At 40.9% G+C, this 22,669-nt stretch overlaps 1 protein-coding gene across 2 annotated transcripts in view; it reads right to left on the bottom strand.

Moving 5' to 3' along the window:
* The window catches only part of ppp2r5eb (protein phosphatase 2, regulatory subunit B', epsilon), a 156,612-nt gene that overhangs the window by 36,494 nt on the left and 97,449 nt on the right, over positions 1-22,669 (bottom strand). For both annotated transcript variants that reach the window (XM_034194918.1, XM_034194919.1), the window contains exons 3-4: positions 5,297-5,493; positions 4,341-4,442 (exon numbers count right to left, since the gene is read on the bottom strand). In XM_034194918.1, the coding sequence (XP_034050809.1) occupies positions 4,341-4,442; positions 5,297-5,493 (299 nt within the window). The remainder of the gene's footprint in view (positions 1-4,340; positions 4,443-5,296; positions 5,494-22,669) is intronic.

The raw sequence follows: 22,669 nt of genomic DNA on the forward strand, positions 1-22,669 counted from the left end.
GTGAAAAGTTTAACGGCTGATGAGAGATTATGGGGTGTTTCTGTCGGTGTAAGGACTTCCCACGGAGCGGGACGTCCTGCAGCGCTTCCAGGCGCTGTCGTCGGCCTGTTTCGAGCTGAAAACATCCTAATTTAAGGCTTAATTCACCCAGGACATCGTGAGAGAACAGAGAAGATTCAGAAGAGGCCGGCATGAGGAATTTATGCGGACATTCCACTGTTTAAGGACATTTTTTTAATGAAAGACGTACGCGCAAATTCGCCGAGTCGTTTCCGTGACGACTCGGCAAATCTGTGTGCGCCGCGACAGGAAAAACACCTCCGTGTTGAAAACCATTTGTAGAATTCAGGCGGCTTTTGATGGCTTTCAACAAGTGAGCAACTGAGAAATTGTTTAACAGCTTGGGTATGTTCCAACTTGCCCGTTAAGATTTCCAACGGAGGTGTTTTTCCTGCCGCGACCCCCCGCGGTCGGGTCCAGCCCGACATGCGACTCTGCCCGCACGTTCTTTCATTACAAAATGACCGTTAACAATGGAATGTCCGAATAAACTCCTCATGCCGACTTCTTCTGAAAGTTCTCTGTTCTCTGACGACTTACTGGGTCAACAGAGCCTGAAATGTGGAAGTTTTCAACTTTAAACGGCGAGACGCTGCCGCCTCGAAGCGCAGATCGCCGTCAGGCGCCGTGGACCATCCTTAAAGCGACACTACCAGACCAAAATCTCTCATCAGCCGTTAAAATTTTTACCAAAAACCAGCTGAATTTAATGAATGGTGTCCACTCAGTTGTGCCTTACAGTTTTGAAAAAAATTTTATCAAACAAAGCAACAGTCTCTGAGCCATTCCTAAATAATGAAAAAAATCGACGAGCGGGTGGACGACTCCTCACTCAAAGACTGCCCACAGGCGAATGACGTAACCGACAGGCGTGAAAAAACTCTCGCATGCCCACGAGGGTTCAAGCATGTCTGATGTAATCACACGTGATTCAAATCCATATGGTTTTTGAAAAAAATAATAAGGTCGGATACTTTTCTAATAGACCTCGTACACACACACGCACGCTTGAAACATAGGTGTTTCAAAGCCTCACCAATTTGCAGTACAACTGAAAACTTTTGGTACCTTCCAGAGCTACCTTCTATACATTCTTGAATACTTTCCCATGGTGTATATTTTGGTCCATATCGTGGTGATGTCCTTTCATGCAGAATATATAAGAATGTATGAAACAAGGGTGTTTCATAGGCTCCAAAATGTTTCAAGGTAGTAATGTGACTCAGCCATCACTACTTTACAGTACCAACAAAATGTTGTGACACCATCCCAAGCCAAATATTCTATTTATTCTTAGAAATTCTGGATTTACTTTTCTGTTCTATATTTTGTCCTGTATTTGCCCATATACTGGTCATGATGTTTTTTTTCTACACTTACTCTCATAGTTAATAGTTAGACTACTTAGACAAGCTATCTAATGTTAAATCCTGGTCACAATCAGCCTCCTTTCCACTAAGTCAGCAAAAAAATTAATGGCTTCAGTAAGAACCTGGACATCATAGTACGAACACAGCAGAAACTGATAAGGACGTGGTTTGGTCTTCATGACTGTGGAGGAAGTGTTTGAAATTTGAATATGTTCCAAAAATACGTGGTGAGGAGATGAACGAATCAAGACACAGTAAGACCGTAATAAGGCTGTAGTTACAACTGCACTGACATACTAACACTGTAATTAAACCTAGTAGGGACTTCACTGAAATAGCATACATGTGGAGCAAATGGGCTCTCCCAGCAGGCAGCAATCTGTTTTTTGAAATGTGCTGGTTGCTGTCCATGGTGCTGAAACACAGCAAGGCTGATGGTGCATGCGGAAACTATTCACAGCGCTTCACTTTTTCCACATTTTGTTATGTTATAGCCTTATTCAAAAATGGATGAAATTCATTTTTCCCCTCAAAATTCTACACATAATACCCAAGAAAGAAAATGTGAAAAAAGTATTTTTTATTATTATTATTTTTGCAAATACATAAAAAAAAAAAACCTAACAAAAAACTGAACTAAAATCACATGTACATGTACATTAAGTATTCACCACCTTTGCCATGAAGCTCAAAATTGAGCTCAGGTGCATCCTTTTTCCACAACTTAATTGGAGTCCACCTAGGGTAAATTCAGTTGATTGGACATGATTTGAAAAGGCATACACCTGTCTACATATAAGGTCCCACCTTCATCACCTCCATCAGTGACACAGATTATTCATCCCATTTGTGTTGCGTTGCATTTAGTGTGCAATTTGTTCCATCCGTTTTGTACCATTGCATGCTGCAAACCCCGCCCATTGGGGGCGACATTTAGCTAAACATGCGGAGCTTGTTTTACTGACAGACAATGATTCTTCTAAAACACAAAAAAAACTAATCCACTAAGCTGTAAGCCATCTGGAGGCAGGAAGAGGTGTTCGGAGGAAGTTAGACACACAGCAGTGACACACCAAAATGTAAGTCCCTTTTCTGCTCAATATAAATGAATATAATATCAAATGACAAGGAAGTATTTTAGCCATTGTATAAAGCAAATAATGAATGTTTTACATTTTTTCAATGGAACGAGTAATTTCGCCTCACTGAATGGTACATTCCATCTTTCACCTCACGAAATATTTGTACTACTGAACTCAAACATTCATTATTTGTATATTGTCTATCCCCTAACCTGGCACTTTGTAATATTTTTTTTTAGGTGCACCAGGTATCCTGTTTATGCTGTCATACCTTTATACCTTTATATTTATATTTACTCGAGAGCTCTGCACAAGAATTCCAATATACCCAAACCTTGTGTGAGAGTAAATAAATAAAGTAAATAAATAAACAAATAAAGTCTCTATCTATCTATTAATGATAAGTTTTGTAATGTAAGAAGCATTTTTATAACTTCAAAATGTACAGTAATTAGAAATTAATCTCAAGGAAAAAAAAACATTTCTAAGGATTTTCTTTGGAAAACTGTAAATTAGCAGTTCTGGGCTCTGACACATTTCTGCACTCTTGTTTTCCATGTTTTGCACGGAAGACAACATGAAGAGCGTGAGGAGCGCAGCTTTCAGGAAATAAATTGACAGCATCAATTGACGTAGTTGGACTTATGAAAAAGCATGTAAAAATCCAAAAATTAACTGCATCATTGTAAAAGCGGTAGTGTTCAAAGCATGTGAACAAAAGGAGTGGCTTATAGTCAGGAAATTACGATACTTCATATTTAAGCCATATTTGCATAATTACAACCTCTTTAGGATTCTTGTATGTTATTTGAGCACCTCCTTAATTTGATACTTATTTAATATGTATTTGTTTGAAGTTCTATGGGTTATGGTAAAGGTAGGTTTCTTTTCAATAATGGTGATACTTAATTTAATTATGATTAAGTAATTAGCTAATTGTCCAAAAGGGCACCCAAGCTCAGTTTCTAGTATTTCTAACAACAGTACAGGTGAATTTGGATAGCAATTCAGTCCTTTTGATGACAGATACAAGATTTCCAGCTGTTTGACTGTTCCTTTGATGTTCATAAATAATTAACATAAATTATCATATTTTGGGCCATTCCACCCCTTGGATTGTTCTCTATTTTTCATGTGTCATTCCTGGGGTATATCAGAGGAGAACCACACATAAAATGTTTTTTTCTTAGTTTTTTTTTTTTTGTTTGTTTGTTTTTTGGGTCAGGGAGGTGACCAAGAACCCAAAGGTCACTCTGCCAGAATTCCAGCCTTCCTCTGTGGAGAGAGGAGAACCTTCCAGAAGGACACCCACCTGTGTAGCAAGCAATCCACCAATCAGGCCTATATGGTAGAGTGGCCAGATGGAAGCCACTCCTTAGTAAAAGGTACGCGTACATGGCAGCCCACCTAGTGTTTGCCAAAAGGCACCTGAAGGACTCTCAGACCATGAGAAACAAAATTCTGTGGTCTGATGAGAAAAAAATTGAACTCTGGTATGAATTCCAGGCATCATGTTTGGAGGAAACCAGGCACCACTCATCACCTAACCAATAGCAACCCTACAGTGAAGCATGGCGGTGACAGCATCATACTGTGAGCACATTTCTCAGCGGCAGGAACTGTCAGGATTTATGGAAAAATGAATACAGCAATGTACAGAGACATCCTGGATGAAAACCTGCTCCAGAGTGCTCTTAAACTCAGACTGGGGCGACGGTTCATCTTTCAGCAGGACAATGACCCAAAGCACACAGCCAAGATATCAAAGGAGAAGCTTCGGGACAACTCTGTGAATGTCTTTGAGTGGTCCAGCCAGAGTCACACTTACCTGTAAGTGTGGCCAAGAGGCCTCAAGTGTGGGCTCATCCTCCTCAGGATCAAACTCATTACTGTCACTGGGCGGAAGGGTGCGAAATATGTTGTGAGACACCTGGAACAAAACACACAGATCACTTAAAACCAATGACTGTGTGTGCATCTCCAGGAGTGTATGCATAGTACTGTAAGCATTATTCCAGTATACATGTGCTTGTGCTAAAGGTCACTGCATCCAAAACACAAAGGAACCAGTCTGGGCCTTTACTGGCAACCAGCCAGACACACCCTTAGTCCATCAACACTTCCCAAATGTATCTGCCATACCTAGCATGGTTGTCCGCTTGGCCTTTCCTAGTTCCTGGGGTCCTCAGCACTGAGATATATGTTCACTGGACCATGCTCAGGAAAGGCACTACATGGCAACAGTGCTGTACTGGACTTTCCCTCACAAGTGTCACAGAGTTTCACCGAGTTTCTGCTTAAAACTGACTTTAGAATGATTTAAGAGGTTTTACCTTGTCATACTGATAGTTAATAATGCCATTAATCCATCTGATTGCTTTGGGTGTAGAGACTCCGTCTCAGACATGCTGCTGTGGTCCGAAATGATGCATGCGCAGTGAAGGCCGGTGGACCGATTTTTGGGGGGACCATTCGGTCTGCAAGACCGGTCTTTTTCACCAGCTCCTCCGTTTCACTTTCAGCCATGTTTACTCAAGGCAGCCGATGATGGCGCGTTGAAGCTAGATGCAGCTGATGGCTGTACATTTCGCATGTTGTGGGTAGATTACGTCATTAACATGCATTATTGCGATAGTGCAACAGAATGAAAACCTCTACTGTAGGCAAATTATGTATCATTTATATTGCATATCGTTTCTATCACACATTACTACTGTTTACCTCATCGTTCTCCTGTGTTAGGTCTGAGTGCAGTGTGTGCTGAATGGTTGCGTGCCTCCTCACCATTTTGACAACCTCGGGGTAGGCCTGCTCTGTCAGGTAACCCCGGCTAACGGTCACGTAATCCACCAGCTCATTCAGGGTGGAGCGCTTGTACTCCTTCATCTTGAGGTCTGACAGTGTGTCCATGAAGTCGAAGACAGTACAGCACTGCTGCAGCTTCTTCAGGAACAGCTCCGGCTGCTCCGGTGCTGGAACGTCTAAGCACACAAACCAAATATGCACATGAGAAGAAGACAAATGAAAAGCAGCTGTACACAGACCAAATACATGCAAACAAATGCAGTAGGGAAGAGAAACAAAGAAAGAAATCTCAGATATATTGCTGCAGGAATAAGTCTCAGCCACTTAAACATTTTCATGCCAAAGCATATCACAAACATCTTTGTTGGACAATCCATTGTCCCAGGGATAATTGTAAGAATATTGTCATTTTCACACCATTTATTACATCCTTTGAAAGATCAATGAACTATTAACTCTTAAGAATATTCAAATAATCAAATTCAAGGCAAAAACAATCCTAAAATGTCCTCTGGTAAAGTATATTACAATATCTTTAATAATTTAGCCCTGTAGCCCGTTTAACAGACTGTTTCACCAAACAAATTTATACACGGTTCAACAAAGGTGTATAAACTTTTTTTTTTGAGGTGTGTATATCAAGTCCTCCGTGCTGCAAATAAAAACACAATGGGACATGACATGTTTCTTGCTCATTTTTCAAGGATTTCCCACTAGTCATAATGCATGCCACTTCCTAACACACAGGGAGTGATGTGTTAAATAAAAACAAACAAAAGAAATGCTGGGTGATCTACTTTACAACTCCAAAAATGTGATCCTAAATTATTTTGCACACCAACATTTCTGAAAAGCAAGTTAAGACAGGATTTATCTTTAAATTCTCAAAATGTACTTCCAAATAGATTTCACGAAACACATTTCTCACACAAAAACCATGTTACTGCCGTCAAACCACACAGAATAAAGTATCCTGCTCAGCATAAGTCTTTCACCAAGTCTTATGCATCTGCCCTACAAAGGGGTTCTGTATGGGGAAGATGTCTGTGACAGCCTCATTATCCTGCACTGTAACATTCTGATGGGAACAGCAGAGGTTGAGCTGCCAAATTGTATGGATATGCAGCAGGAACAAGACAGCAGGTGCTTTCATTATGGTCCCACAGAAACAAACATTGTCCAGGGTTACGTAGAGTTCACACTACAGACTGAAAGGTTCATACCTGGGCCAGATGTACAAAACCCAGGTTCAAAACACGATAAAATGATGTATGGCAAAAACAGTACACATACGAGGTCTGTCTGTAAAGTATCGTACCTTTTTATTTTTTTCAAAAACTATATGGATTTCATTCATATGTTTTTACGTCAGACATGCTTGAACCCTCGTGCGCATGCGTGAGTTTTTCCACGCCTGTCGGTGACGTCATTCGCCTGTGAGCACGCCTTGTGGAAGGAGTGGTCCCGCCCCCTCGTCGGATTTTCATTGTCTGGAAATGGCGGAATGAAAAGGACTTTTTTCCATCAGAATTTTTCCAGAAGCTGTTAGAGACTGGCACCTGGAAACCATTCGAAAAATTTATCTGGCTTTCAGTGAAAATTTTACGGGCTTCACAGAGAATAAGGACTTTAACTACAGGTTTAAGGACCCCTTTAAAGGACGGTCGGTGCGCCGCGCTGCGAGCTGAGACGATGCGGCACAAACCACTGGATCATTTCTAAGCTGATGGCTCTGTGGATACGAGACCGTCGTGTGCTCTTTCTCTGGTTATCACAAGACCTGGACATCAGCCATTTTCCGGCAGATTTCACTTTTAACAAGAGATTTTGTCATGGAAAGCCGCGCGGAGGCTTCGCGCGTCACGACCGATTCGCTGATGAAGCGAGACAAAGGAACACCTCAGTTTCGGAGTGTTAGAGGACAAGTTGGGACATGTCTATCTCGGCTTTCAGTGCTTACCAGTCAAGTGAGTATAAAAGAACTTGTGGAGAGCTGGACATGTCCCAACTTGTCCTCTAACACGCCGAAACGGAGGTGTTCCTTTGTCTCGCTTCATCAGCGAATCGGTCGTGACACGCGAAGCCTCCGCGCGGCTTTCCATGACAAAATCTCTTGTTAAAAGTGAAATCTGCCGGAAAATGGCTGATGTCCAGGTCTTGTGATAACCAGAGAAAGAGCACACGACGGTCTCGTATCCACAGAGCCATCAGCTTAGAAATGATCCAGTGGTTTGTGCCGCATCGTCGCAGCTCGCAGCGCGGCGCACCGACCGTCCTTTAAAGGGGTCCTTAAACCTGTAGTTAAACTCCTTATTCTCTGTGAAGCCCGTAAAATTTTCACTGAAAGCCAGATAAATTTTTCGAATGGTTTCCAGGTGCCAGTCTCTAACAGCTTCTGAAAAAATTCTGATGGAAAAAAAGTCCTTTTCATTCCGCCATTTCCAGACAATGAAAATCCGACGAGGGGGCGGGACCACTCCTTCCACAAGGCGTGCTCACAGGCGAATGACGTCACCGACAGGCGTGGAAAAACTCACGCATGCGCACGAGGGTTCAAGCATGTCTGACGTAAAAACATATGAATGAAATCCATATAGTTTTTGAAAAAAATAAAAAGGTACGATACTTTACGGACAGACCTCGTACATGTACAACCCCTGGCAAAAATTATGGAATTACTGGCATGGGAGGATGTTCATTCAGTTGTTTAATTTTGTAGAAAAAAAGCAGATCACGGACATGACACAAAACTAAAGTCATTTCAAATGGCAACTTTCTGGCTTTAAGAAACACTATAAGAAATCAGGAAAAAAAATTGTGGCAGTCAGTAACGGTTACTTTTTTAGACCAAGCAGAGGGATCACTAGTATTTTGTTGTACCACTTCTGGCTTTTATAACAGCTTGCGGTCTCTGAGGCATGGACTTAATGAGTGACAAACAGTACTCTTCAATCTGGCTCCAACCTTCTCTGACTGCTGTTGCCAGATCAGCTTTGGAGGTTGGAGCCTTGTCATGGACCGTTTCTTCAACTTCCACCAAAGATTTTCAATTGGATTAATATCTGGACTATTTGCAGGCCATGACATTGACCCTATGTGTCTTTTTGCAAGGAATGTTTTCACAGTGTTTGCTCTATGGCAAAATGTATTATCTTGAAAAATGATTTCATCATCCCCAAACATCCTTTTAATTGATGGGATAAGCAAAGTGTCCAAAATATCAATGTAAACTTGTGCATTTATTGATGATGTAATGACAGCCATCTCTCCAGTGCCTTTACCTGACATGCAGCCCCATATCATCAATGACTGTGGAAATTTACATGTTCTCTTCAGGCAGTCATCTTTATAAATCTCATTGGAACGGCACCAAACAAAAGTTCCAGCATCATCACCTTGCCCAATGCAGATTCGAGATTCATCACTGAATATGACTTTCATCCAGTCATCCACAGTCCACGATTGCTTTTCCTTAGCCCATTGTAACCTTGTTTTTTTTCTGTTTAGGTGTTAATGATGGTTTTCATTTAGCTTTTCTGTATGTAAATCCCATTTCCTTTAGGCAGTTTCTTACAGTTCCTTTCACAGACGTTGACTCCAGTTTCCTCCCATTCATTCCTCATTTGTTTTGTTGTGCATTTTCGATTTTTGAGACATATTGGTTTAAGTTTTCTGTCTTGACGCTTTGATGTCTTCCTTGGTCTACCAGTATGTTTGCCTTTAACAACCTTCCCATGTTGTTTGTATTTGGTCCAGAGTTTAGACACAGCTGACTGTGAACAACCAACATCTTTTGCAACATTGCGTGATGATTTACCCTTTTTTAAGAGTTTGATAATCCTCTCCTTTGTTTCAGTTGACATCTCTCGTGTTGGAGCCATGACTCATGTAGTCCACTTGGTGCAACAGCTCTCCAAGGTGTGATCACTCCTTTTTAGATGCAGACTAACGAGCAGATCTGATTTGATGCAGGTGTTAGTTTTGGGGATGAAAATTTACAGGATGATTCCATAATTTATTCCTCAGAATTGAGTGAGTCCATATTTTTTTCCCTCTGCTTAGTCTAAAAAAGTAACCATTACTGACTGCCACAATTTTTTTTTCCTGATTTCTTATAGTGTTCCTTAAAGCCAGAAAGTTGCCATTTGAAATGACTTTAGTTTTGTGTCATGTCTGTGATCTGCTTTTTTTCTACAAAATTAAACAACTGAATGAACATCCTCCAAGGCTGGTGATTCCATAATTATTGCCAGGGGTTGTAGTAATGAATCCATGTATTCCAAATGGCTTTGTTTAAATATTTCGAATCACTCAAACTACAAATGCACAAATACAATATCCAACATGCCAACAAGCTAGTCTTGACTGGATTAATTAGATGTGTAAAGTGTAACAAATCATACACTTCACTACTGCAGACTGAATTTGGACTTTTGCTGTGTTTCTCCTTTTGGAGATTTTGAACTTCAATGACGCTTTGCATCACAAAGTAGGAAATATAGCCAACAAATGTCAATGAGACAGAATGAGAAAAATAATAATAATAAGAAGAAGAAGAAGAATAATAATAATAAGAAGAAGAATAAGAAGAAGAAGAAGAAGAAGCCACTAAACCTCAAGAATTTTTACTTTAAGAAAATCATTTTTTTATATTGTTCCACTATTCCACTAAGCACAGAATTAAAGGCGTAAAACTAGGACACTCAGTGTAAAACTGACTGAATGTTTTAGTTGATAAAAATATATTATTATTATTATTATTATTATTATTACTACTAGTAATCGTAGTGGCAGCAGTAGTAACAGTATGTGCAAAATCTCGTAAAAATCTCTTCAGAAGTTGATCTTTACTCTCTCAGGGCTGTGAAATGAAATTTGTGAAATCCGAGGAACAAGTTGGGACATGTATATCTCGGCTTTCAGTGCTTACCAGTTGAGTGAGTATAAGAGAAATTGTGGAGAGCTGGGCATGTTCCAACTTGTCCCCTGGCACTCCGAAACAAAGGTGTTCCTTTGTCTCGCTTCATCAGCGAATCCGTCGTGACGCGCGAAGCCTCCGTGCGGCTTTCCATGACAAAATCTCTTGTTAAAAGTGAAATCTGCCGGAAAATGGCTGATGTCCAGCTCTTGTGATAACCAGAGAAATTGCACACGACAGTCCCGGCTCCACACAGCCATCCGTTTAGAAATGATGTGGTGGTTTCTGCCTCTCGATGGCGGCTCGGAGCGCGGCTCGCCGAGCGTCATTGTGGGGCGTCCATAAAGCTGTAGTGACATTCTCTGAGTGGGACATGTCCACCTCTCCACAATTTCTCTGATATGGTAAGTACTGAAAGGCATGTCCCAGCTTGTCCTTCTGGAACTCAGAAACGGAGGTGTTCTTTGTCTCGCTTGCCGTTGTGACGCGTGAAGCGTCAGCTCCTTTTCATGACAAAAACTCCCCGTAACAGTGGAATGTGCCGTTCATTTCCAAACTGGACGCTGTGTTTTATCCGGGACGTCGTCTGGACTAGCACAGGAATTGTGAAAAGACGTGGACATCAGCACTTTTTTGGCAAATTGAGACAGACGTGCAGAGGAACGCCGTGATGAAGCGTCACAGAACATGTTCTGGCATGTCCAGGCACATCCACAATTTCTTGGATAATCACTCGACTGAAAAACCACCGACAGCTGTTTGAACGCCATCTCAAAGCCCTCCTGTGAGACCAAAACGGAGGTGGTTTTGTGTCCATCATGACGCGCGAAGCGTCCGCTCGGCTTTCCACGACAAAATCTCATTAAAAGTGAAATCTGCAGGAAAATGGGTGATGTCCAGCTCTTGTGATAACCAGAGAAAGTGCACACGATGGTCACGGATCCACAGAGCGATCCATTTAGAAATGAAATGGTCGTTCAGCCTGTCGATGGCAGCTGGAGCGCGGCACGCCCCACAGCTGCTGAGGGCGTCCTTAAAGCGACAGTAACATCCCTTAATGTCTTTGAAGCCCATAAAATTTTCACCAAAAACCACCTGAATTTCCTGAATGGTGTCCACATGGATGTGCCTCACAGTTTCTAAAAAAAATTTGATCAAGCAAAGCAGCAGTCTCTCAGCCATTTCCCTGACAATGAAAATCCGCCGAGGGGGGTGGACCACTCCTCACTCAAAGCCTGCTCACAGGCGAATGACGCAACCGGCAGGTGTGAAAAAAATCATGCATGCGCATGAAGGTTCAAGGTTGGCTCACGCAAGCACACGTGATTCAAATCCATGTTTTGTTTTGTTTTTTTAAATAAGGTCGGATACTTTTCTAATAGACCTTGTACATATATGCAATTTGCATTTAATGAAACAAATGGAGGCTTTGGCTCCAATACCACTGGTCTACAGCCAAAATGCTTCTGAAATGAAGATGGTCAAACTTCACTCATTTTGGGCCATGGAGAATGAAAATGTTTGAAATTATTGATTGGCTGTAGTTTTAAGAAATGTTACTACTGTGCAAATATGGGTTAATATATAACCCTTTGTTGATTTTTAAAGTGTTACATTATGATTTTTCATGAAAACTCTACTGTTAACACTATATAATTATGTATATGCAAAATGTAAAGCCCTTTGCCCACTGTTATTGTCATATTTGAATTCAACACACCAAAATCCATAATAAATAGCACATTTTATTCCTGAAGCAGACAACGTCTAAATATTTATATACCAGTGTAACCGTTCATTTATAGATATCACCCAAGTCATGCACAGGCAGACAGTTTTGACTTATGGTTAAAATTTTAAACAAACTAATTCCGGACAAGTTATTTAAATTAGTGTCACGTCTGTCATTTTATAAAGTGAAAATATCAGCTATATGTTTGGCTACACAGCCTTGGTACAGGTCATACACTGAAAACCTTCCCATTCGAATGGAATTCAGTGGTATGTGAAGACGTAATTCATGCACATAAGTGTCAAGAATGACGACAGACGAGAAAAGAGTCTTGTTGTGTGGGCCGCTGAAGAGGAGGTACTGCTGGCCCACCACCACAAGATGGCGCCCTGCTTGAAGTGCGGGCTTCAAGCACGAGAGGGCGTCGGCTTTGCTGGAGGTGACAGCTGTCATTAATCAACACAAGCTGTCACCCATCACCACCACTACAAAGACCGGACTGCAACTCCACCTCCTCGCCGAGAAATCAACTACCATTCAGGTAATTTCTCTGCTGACTGACACTTTGTGTGTAATAACCTGAACTTCTGTTGCAGCCGTTTTCCTGGAGTGTGTCCTTATCTGAGGGATTGGCGTTTGGTGTGACAGCGACGGCCCCAACTCAGATAAGTGGTTGACCAGGAGCTGCACGAGTGTGTGTGATTGGAGGTGGAGGTTTTCCCTCCTTTACTTAATACAGACTGTGGGATTACTGAGTGTGCAAACTCACACTCATCTGGACTGTCTCTGTTCTCTGCCAGCAGTACCGGGTCTGACTGCTGAAGACAGCGGCCACCTGGGGCGCAGGGCTTGGCGGCTCCGGTGTTCTTCAGATCCGTTGGTGTTGGAAGCTGTGTGGGGATCCAGCTCTTCTCTCTCCAGGCGTCTTCTATCGTCGAGCCTGCCCACACGTCACCTGGTGTATGATTGACAGTCCACCATATTGTTATTGTCTGTACGTTGTTGTGCGATTCACAACATTAAATTGTTACTTTTTGGCTTATCCATTGTCCGTTCATTAACGCCCCCTGTTGTGGGTCCGTGTCACGACACTTTCACAACAAGTCTGATCAAATGGAATACATCAAAGGTAAGATACTAAAATTGTGGCTTTATATAATAATATAAACAGTCAATTAACCCTCTGGAGTCACTCAACGCAGATCCACGTCAAACTCACATAACCTATTTTTGCTGTGTTATTATTATTATGGTAATGTGTGTGGAGCGGTTCGCCGTTCGTGCGCTCGTCCAACATGCGTGCGAACGGACTTCTCACCCTCTTTCCTCTTCTCTGCTTGCAGCAGTTTCAAAGGGAAGGAAACCATGACTGTCCTTTTAGGATTTAGTGTTAAGCGCATGCTTTAAACCAAACCAAAATTGATCATACACCCATATTCTTGATTCCGGAGGCGCTGCATTCACCGTGCGCACATGCATGTTTTCCTCATTCCTCTGCTGTGGCCGGGGAAAAAGAAACATCCTACTTTTATCATTGGTGGAAAAACACATGATGTAAACCAATCAAAACCACCGATTCCATGTGGATTGTTGTTGGACCCCACGTGGGATTGTTCTTGAGGGGAAAAAAAAAAGGCACCAGAGACAAACAGTGCCTCCAAGCACTGTGCCAGCAGCAAGAATGACAATGCATCAGGCCATTTCAAAGCTAAGAGCTATTAGTCAGAGAAGTCTTGCTTTGGACAGGAATTGTGTATCTGAGTGGCACAAATATAATTTGTGTGGCATCTTATTGCATGTAAATTGCTGTACAGCACTTTATAACTAAGTTATAAAAATGGTTCGTTAAAGATGCTTATGGTTTTCACTGTAAACAAAAAATTAATATTCAAATTTCATGTTTTTACATACAGAATGTCAGAATGGAAGAAAAACTGTAAAGTCACACAGATGAGGTTATACCCTAGACTCCAGAGAGTTAATAAAGTAAACTGGAAAAAAAGAAAAAAGTAGTCATGGTATAAAGTAATGAAATATCAGAAAATAAGAATGTGAACATAATGCACATATCTCTCAACTACAGATGCTCACTACACTACTGCAGACTTCAGCTTTGATTGCCCCTAAAAGCACTCCTGCTACTACAAGGCCACAAGCTGAAGAATGTGCTATAGATGACATCAAGTCTTTACTGTCTATAAAATGTCATGAAACAAGCAAACAGTTTTGTGGGAGAAAAATCTAACTGGTTTATTTCCAGATTATGATAAGCATTAATGTTCCTAAGCATTTACGTGGACCAAATAATTTTTTCAGCCAATACAGTGCTACATCTAATGATGAACAGGGCAGTACAAAATATATAATTCATGTTGTCTCTTTCAGCAAGCTGCCAAAAGAGTAACCCAATAAGTGTAAACATTATAGCTGAACTTAATTTATCATTACATGGCAATGGTGCTGCTTGATGGCAATCCTGTTGTCAGTTGTAGTTTACCACTGAAATTCTGTATTTCAATGAAGTTCTAATGCATGAAATTATATTTTTCTTTCAACAGGTCTGCCATGCAGCATGCCAGACTGACCCAGTCCTTGTATATCCATGTGAGGCCAGAGTCAGTGTTGGAGAAAGATACATCTGTCCACTTTTCAAAGGCAGCAGATACAAAGAAAACAACACATGATCACAATTATCACAGTACAGAACAAAACACCCCACTTACATCCACCCCAATCAAGAATACACCTGTTACACCAGGATCAAGTAGAGGCGAGCATTCAAATGACACACTAACAAATACGTGTCATTCGCATATCCCTCATTCTTTTAGTGAATCTACAATACATGAAAATACATCACCCTCTAAAAGTCCATTTCCTGTGTCACCAGACCATAGCCATTGACTTTGGCAGGAGATGGCAAATGTGACAGTCCAGATTCAGTACAAAATTACCTATTCATTTATGGACAGTACTATCCAGAATATTGTAGATTCAAACTTCCATTCCAAGCTGTTGGCATACTGCCCAAAGAGACAAGAGTTTGATTACCCTTGCATGTCTGCTAGGGTAAAACTTGCAGCATTAGACCACAATACTAATGTTGGAAGGCAACAGGCTGTGGTCAAGCAATCACACAAAGGCAGAAATCAGGTTGGAGAACCCAAATTTAGGCAAGTCTAGAAAAACAATCTCATAGCTGGGTAGCTAGAAAGACATATGAGCCCACTAAACATGATTGTTCGGGTTATTCAAGTCAAAGAAGAAGAAATTACCTTACCAATCTCAAAAAGACCATCAGCTAATAAAAATATTGCACAGATTCTGGCACCACCAAAAGTTGATCTTGTGAATAAACATGCATCAAGATTAGACATAAATGTGAATTAGTCCTTACAGGTTTTAGATTGATGCATGTTAACCATAACCTTTGTCTTACTGCTTGATCATCCTGACAATACTCAGATATCTGAAAAAAGGCAATACAAGATACAGACCAAACGAACAGACAGCACACACAAAGGCAGTCTTGCATATACTCTTTATTAACCATATGATAAACTCAACCAAAAAAAATTTTTAATTTCAAAATTAACTTTGAAAATGTAACGTATAGTTAGTCCATATACTCTTCTAAAGGGTTCAGGCTTCTCCTCACTTCTTTGTAGCCCTTATAAACTCGATTAGGCAATGGAAATGCCTAATGTACTGTATGATGGCAATGGTCTCCGGACATGTCTGCCCAACAGTTGCCCCCTGTGTATGTATCTTGTGAAGCAGCGATATGCTGCGAGCCGGTACTGCCTGGAAAAGAGAACATTATTGTATATTAAGGAGCTTTGATGTGATGTTCTTTGATGGATGTGGGTCAAACAGTTTGTGTATCCAACTAATTTTATATGATTGTTGTTTGGCAATAATATAATTATATATATCCCGGTCCGAGTGACATGTTTAGCCGCATGTTCTCCTTGAATTGCTGGCTGTCTGAGTGGTGTCCAAAAAATGAGGTGGGCTTCATAGATAATTGGCAAAGCTTCTGGGGAAAACCTGGTCTTGTTAGGAGAGACGGCATCCATCCCACTTTGGATGGAGCAGCTCTCATTTCTAGAAATCTGGCCAATTTTCTTAAATCTTCCAAACCGTGACTATCCAGGGTTGGGACCAGGAAGCAGAGTTGTAGTCTTACACACCTCTCTGCAGCTTCTCTCCCCCTGCCATCCCCTCATTACCCCATCCCCGTAGAGACGGTGCCTGCTCCCAGACTACCAATAACCAGGAAAAATCTATTTAAGCATAAAAATTCAAAAAGACAAAAAAATAATATAGCACCTTCAACTGCACCACAGACTAAAACAGTTAAATGTGGTCTATTAAACATTAGGTCTCTCTCTTCTAAGTCCCTGTTAGTAAATGATATAATAATTGATCAACATATTGATTTATTCTGCCTTACAGAAACCTGGTTACAGCAGGATGAATATGTTAGTTTAAATGAGTCAACACCCCCGAGTCACACTAACTGCCAGAACGCTCGTAGTACGGGCCGAGGCGGAGGATTAGCAGCAATCTTCCATTCCAGCTTATTAATTAATCAAAAACCCAGACAGAGCTTTAATTCATTTGAAAGCTTGACTCTTAGTCTTGTCCATCCAAATTGGAAGTCCCAAAAACCAGTTTTATTTGTTGTTATCTATCGTCCTCCTGGTCGTTACTGTGAGTTTCTCTGTGAATTTTCAGACCTTTTGTCTGACTTAGTGCTTAGCTCAGATAAGATAATTATAGTGGGCGATTTTAACATCCACACAGATGCTGAGAATGACAGCCTCAACACTGCATTTAATCTATTATTAGACTCAATTGGCTTTGCTCAAAATGTAAATGAGTCCACCCACCACTTTAATCATATCTTAGATCTTGTTCTGACTTATGGTATGGAAATTGAAGACTTAACAGTATTCCCTGAAAACTCCCTTCTGTCTGATCATTTCTTAGTAACATTTACATTTACTCTGATGGACTACCCAGCAGTGGGGAATAAGTTTCATTACACTAGAAGTCTTTCAGAAAGCGCTGTAACTAGGTTTAAGGATATGATTCCTTCTTTATGTTCTCTAATGCCATATAACAACACAGTGCACAGTAGCTACCTAAACTCTGTAAGTGAGATAGAGTATCTCGTCAATAGTTTTACATCCTCATTGAAAACAACTTTGGATGCTGTAGCTCCTCTGAAAAAGAGAGCTTTAAATCAGAAGTACCTGACTCCGTGGTGTAACTCACAAACTCGCAGCTTAAAGCAGATAACCCGTAAGTTGGAGAGGAAATGGCGTCTCACTAATTTAGAAGATCTTCACTTAGCCTGGAAAAGAGTCTGTTGCTCTATAAAAAAGCCCTCCGTAAAGCTAGGACATCTTACTACTCATCACTAATTGAAGAAAATAAGAACAACCCCAGGTTTCTTTTCAGCACTGTAGCCAGGCTGACAAAGAGTCAGAGCTCTATTGAGCAGAGTATTCCTTTAACTTTAACTAGTAATGACTTCATGACTTTCTTTGCTAATAAAATTTTAACTATTAGAGAAAAAAATTACTCATAACCATTCCAAAGACGTATTGTTATCTTTGGCTGCTTTCAGTGATGCCGGTATTTGGTTAGACTCTTTCTCTCAGATTGTTCTGTCAGTTATTTTCATTAGTTACTTCATCCAAACCATCAACATGTCTATTAGACCCCATTCCTACTAGGCTGCTCAAGGAAGCCCTACCATTATTTAATGCTTCGATCTTAAATATGATCAATCTATCTTTATTAGTTGGCTATGTACCACAGGCGTTTAAGGTGGCAGTAATTAAACCATTACTTAAAAAGCCATCACTTGACCCAGCTATCTTAGATAATTATAGGCCAATCTCCAACCTTCCTTTTCTCTCACAAATTCTTGAAAGGGTAGTTGTAAAACAGCTAACTGATCATCTGCAGAGGAATGGTCTATTTGAAGAGTTTCAGTCAGGTTTTAGAATCCATCATAGTACAGAAACAGCATTAGTGAAGGTTACAAATGATCTTCTTATGGCCTCAGACAGTGGACTCATCTCTGTGCTTGTTCTGTTAGACCTCAGTGCTGCTTTTGATACTGTTGACCATAAAATTTTATTACAGAGATTAGAGCATGCCATAGGTATTAAAAGCACTGCGCTGTGGTGGTTTGAATCATATTTATCTAATAGATTACAATTTGTTCATGTAAATGGGGAATCTTCTTCACAGACTAAGGTTAATTATGGAGTTCCACAAGGTTCTATGCTAGGACCAATTTTATTCACTTTATACATACTTCCCTTAGGCAGTATTATTAGACGGCATTGCTTAAATTTTCATTGTTACGCAGATGATACCCAGCTTTATCTATCCATGAAGCCAGAGGACACACACCAATTAGCTAAACTGCAGGATTGTCTTACAGACAAAGACATGGATGACCTCTAATTTCCTGCTTTTAAACTCAGATAAAACTGAAGTTATTGTACTTGGCCCCACAAATCTTAGAAACATGGTGTATAACCAGATCCTTACTCTGGATGGCATTACCCTGACCTCTAGTAATACTGTGAGAAATCTTGGAGTCATTTTTGATCAGGATATGTCATTCAAAGCGCATATTAAACAAATATGTAGGACTGCTTTTTTGCATTTACGCAATATCTCTAAAATTAGAAAGGTCTTGTCTCAGAGTGATGCTGAAAAACTAATTCATGCATTTATTTCCTCTAGGCTGGACTATTGTAATTCATTATTATCAGGTTGTCCTAAAAGTTCCCTGAAAAGCCTTCAGTTAATTCAAAATGCTGTAGCTAGAGTGCTAACGGGGACTAGAAGGAGAGAGCATATCTCACCCATATTGGCCTCTCTTCATTGGCTTCCTGTTAATTCTAGAATAGAATTTAAAATTCTTCTTCTTACTTATAAGGTTTTGAATAATCAGGTCCCATCTTATCTTAGGGACCTCATAGTACCATATCACCCCAATAGAGCGCTTCGCTCTCAGACTGCAGGCTTACTTGTAGTTCCTAGGGTTTGTAAGAGTAGAATGGGAGGCAGAGCCTTCAGCTTTCAGGCTCCTCTCCTGTGGAACCAGCTCCCAATTCAGATCAGGGAGACAGACACCCTCTCTACTTTTAAGATTAGGCTTAAAACTTTCCTTTTTACTAAAGCTTATAGTTAGGGCTGGATCAGGTGACCCTGAACCATCCCTTAGTTATGCTGCTATAGACATAGACTGCTGGGGGGTTCCCATGATGCACTGAGTGTTTCTTTCTCTTTTTGCTCTGTATGCACCACTCTGCATTTAATCATTAGTGATTGATCTCTGCTCCCCTCCACAGCAAGTCTTTTTCCTGGTTCTCTCCCTCAGCCCCAACCAGTCCCAGCAGAAGACTGCCTCTCCCTGAGCCTGGTTCTGCTGCAGGTTTCTTCCTGTTAAAAGGGAGTTTTTCCTTCCCACTGTCGCCAAGTGCTTGCTCACAGGGGGTCATTTTGACCTTTGGGGTTTTTACGTAATTATTGTATGGCCTTGCCTTACAATATAAAGCGCCTTGGGGCAACTGCTTGTTGTGATTTGGGGCTATATAAATAAAATTGATTGATTGATTGATTGATATATGTCAGCTGCACGTTGGCAAAGCTTTTCTCATTGTAATTGCAAAATTATATACGTTTCACCACTGCCTCTTATACACTGTTCAAGCATGAAACACTGGTCTTATAATCAACAGAATATTAAAGTATATATTCTCAGAGGGAACTACCTTTGTACATTACTGCTGAAAAATGTTTATTTCGAGTTTGTTTTTGAATTCAATTCTACATGATAATATATGGACATAGTGACATTGGTTGACTTTGAAAGACAGCATTAAAATATTTTTTGCAAGGTGGGGATTTACACTGTCTGAAAATAAATATTTATTGCATTTCAATTCAAGTTCAGTGTCTGGTGGTTCTGTTTGCCTATAATAGTCAACAATTTAACAGAATTTTTCTTGATGTACTTTCTTCCAACCATGTATATGCTAAATTACCTGAATATAATTCAAAATTATTTAATTTTTAAAAATTGAGTGTATCAAGATTTATTCAACGTGTTCTGAAGTTAATGGACTCGGAACCTGCCTGTTCGTCAGCGCTCCTTCAGGTGCTGGTCCACGGAGGTAACTGCAGTTCATGCGTCAATAAAGGTAATTTCCAGGGACGGTTTGTGCAGTATAACCATGAAGATTAGGAGTTGAAGTTATGCAGCTGTCTAATAAGTGGTCTGCAATGAGTTCATGCTCTTTGCAACAGTATGACTCCATGTCTGTTCACATGACAGAGCAATGCCCACATCAGCACCATGGAGTGATAGCCATTTTGGACCTGCCATCACGTACATCTCTGGCCGCATTTTCCTCCTTGGAATCACTGGAATGCCGCCTCCTCCCTCTCCGGTTCGAATAGGTAGCGTTTACACCGACTTCATCAAAGTGATAAGCCATGATTTCCCTTATTGAACGCTGTATGCACCGCGGACTAAATGAGACGTGGATGCGCTGACCCGGAATCAACGACTGTATGTAGCAGATATGATTATATAATGCTACAGGGGAAAAAGGAAATGGAAAAATTTAATAGAACTGATAGGCCAATATCAGAAGTTATAGACTCGACTCTGGGAGGTGCGATGCAATGAAATAAAGAGTGACAAATACCTTCTTTTTAGTGGCTGTTGCCTTATTATTAAGAGTGAAGAATATATTTACAATATTTACAATTCTGCAGATATTATACTAACAAACATTGAATAGTTCAGACATGTTACCCAGGTTTCACACAGCTCTTTCATTACCAAGTGCAGTGGTGTTATAGTTCATTCGTAGATCACAACATATCTTCCACCACAATATCAATCAACAGCAATACAAAATAAAGTTCACTACATTTTCCAATAAATCCGCCATTCCGACAGTAAAGTGCATTTCTTTCTAAAAGTCCATAAGCACCAATTTTAATTTGTGCAAAATCGCAAGAGTCCAGAGCACAGAATTTGTGCAAAAGTAATAATTGATATGCGCGATACAATTCAACGCAGTCTTCAAGGTTGTGCAATAAAAACCCGCACAAATGAGAGGGGGAGAGGTTAGGCCATCCAGCCTCCTACCGCATTGATGGATTGGAAAAGTTCTTTAAGTTGTTGCTATTTCAGGTTCGGGCTCAGCTCGCCATCATGGGGTACCCAAAAGGACCTGGCCAATTCCTCTCAGAGATCCCTCCCCGCGAAACCCGATGTTCTAGAGGCAGATATAGTCCAAGGCCTGTAGGAGCCATACACTAACTTCCTCTCCCCGCATCTGCAGTGGGAGGAAGCAGAGAACTTACATACTCAACCGAAGCGCATGATTGGCTGTACGCAGTACGTGCGTGATGACGTTACATGACAGACACATTTTAGGTCACACACAAAAAATGGAATTCATTTATATTTATAATAAATATTTTTCCTGTGGGTTACATCCTCCCCGCCTAAAATCATGCACGTCCCATTGCATGTAAAAATTAGACAAGGTGAACGGACAGACTATGTAACATGGATTGGACGACAGAAATCAACAGGTTACCATGAGAGGAATATTGGAGTCGTTGCGGAGGTGCTCTTTGTCATTGTGAACGTCTGAGTAAAACGTCAACTATGTCAGTGTCAGTTTCAAGTGCCTCAACCGGACTGGATTCTTCAGGAGGAATTTCAATGGGACTGACAAGGTCTTCAGTAAGTATTTCGGTGGATATTTCTTCAAGTTCAGGTAAGTTCTCAGATTCAGGCTGCTCACTGCTGGACTCTACGACTGAAGGTAGAGCATCAGACATGCTGGATTTCTGTTCTCTCTGTTCTTCAATTTCAATTTGAGACTTAGATAGCATACTTTGGTTTGCACCTTCAATAGATGGATCAGAATTATGATGTTTTTCTACACTCAACAAAAATATAAATGCAACACTTTTGGTTTTGCTCCCATTTTGTATGAGATGAACTCAAAGATCTAAAACTTTTTCCACATACACAATATCACCATTTCCCTCAAATATTGTTCATAAACCAGTCTAAATCTGTGATAGTGAGCACTTCTCCTTTGCTGAGATAATCCATCCCACCTCACAGGTGTGCCATATGAAGATGCTGATTAGACACCATGATGAGTGCACAGGTGTGCCTTAGACTGCCACAATAAAAGGCCACTCTGAAAGGTGCAGTTTTATCACACAGCACAATGCCACAGATGTCGCAAGATTTGAGGGAGCGTGCAATTGGCATGCTGACAGCAGGAATGTCAACCAGAGCTGTTGCTTGTGTATTGAATGTTCATTTCTCTACCATAAGCCGTCTCCAAAGGCGTTTCAGAGAATTTAGCAGTACATCCAACCAGCCTCACAACCGCAGACCACGTGTAACCACACCAGCCCAGGACCTCCACATCCAGCATGTTCACCTCCAAGATCGTCTGAGACCAGCCACTCGGACAGCTGCTGAAACAGTCGGTTTGCATAACCAAAGAATTTGTGCACAAACTGTCAGAAACCATCTCAGGGAAGCTCATCTGCATGCTCGTCGTCCTCATCGGGGTCTCGACCTGACTCCAGTTCGTCGTCGTAACCGACTTGAGTGGGCAAA

Source organism: Thalassophryne amazonica, chromosome 19 (assembly GCF_902500255.1).
Source record: "Thalassophryne amazonica chromosome 19, fThaAma1.1, whole genome shotgun sequence".
Classification (NCBI taxonomy): Eukaryota; Metazoa; Chordata; class Actinopteri; order Batrachoidiformes; family Batrachoididae; genus Thalassophryne; species Thalassophryne amazonica.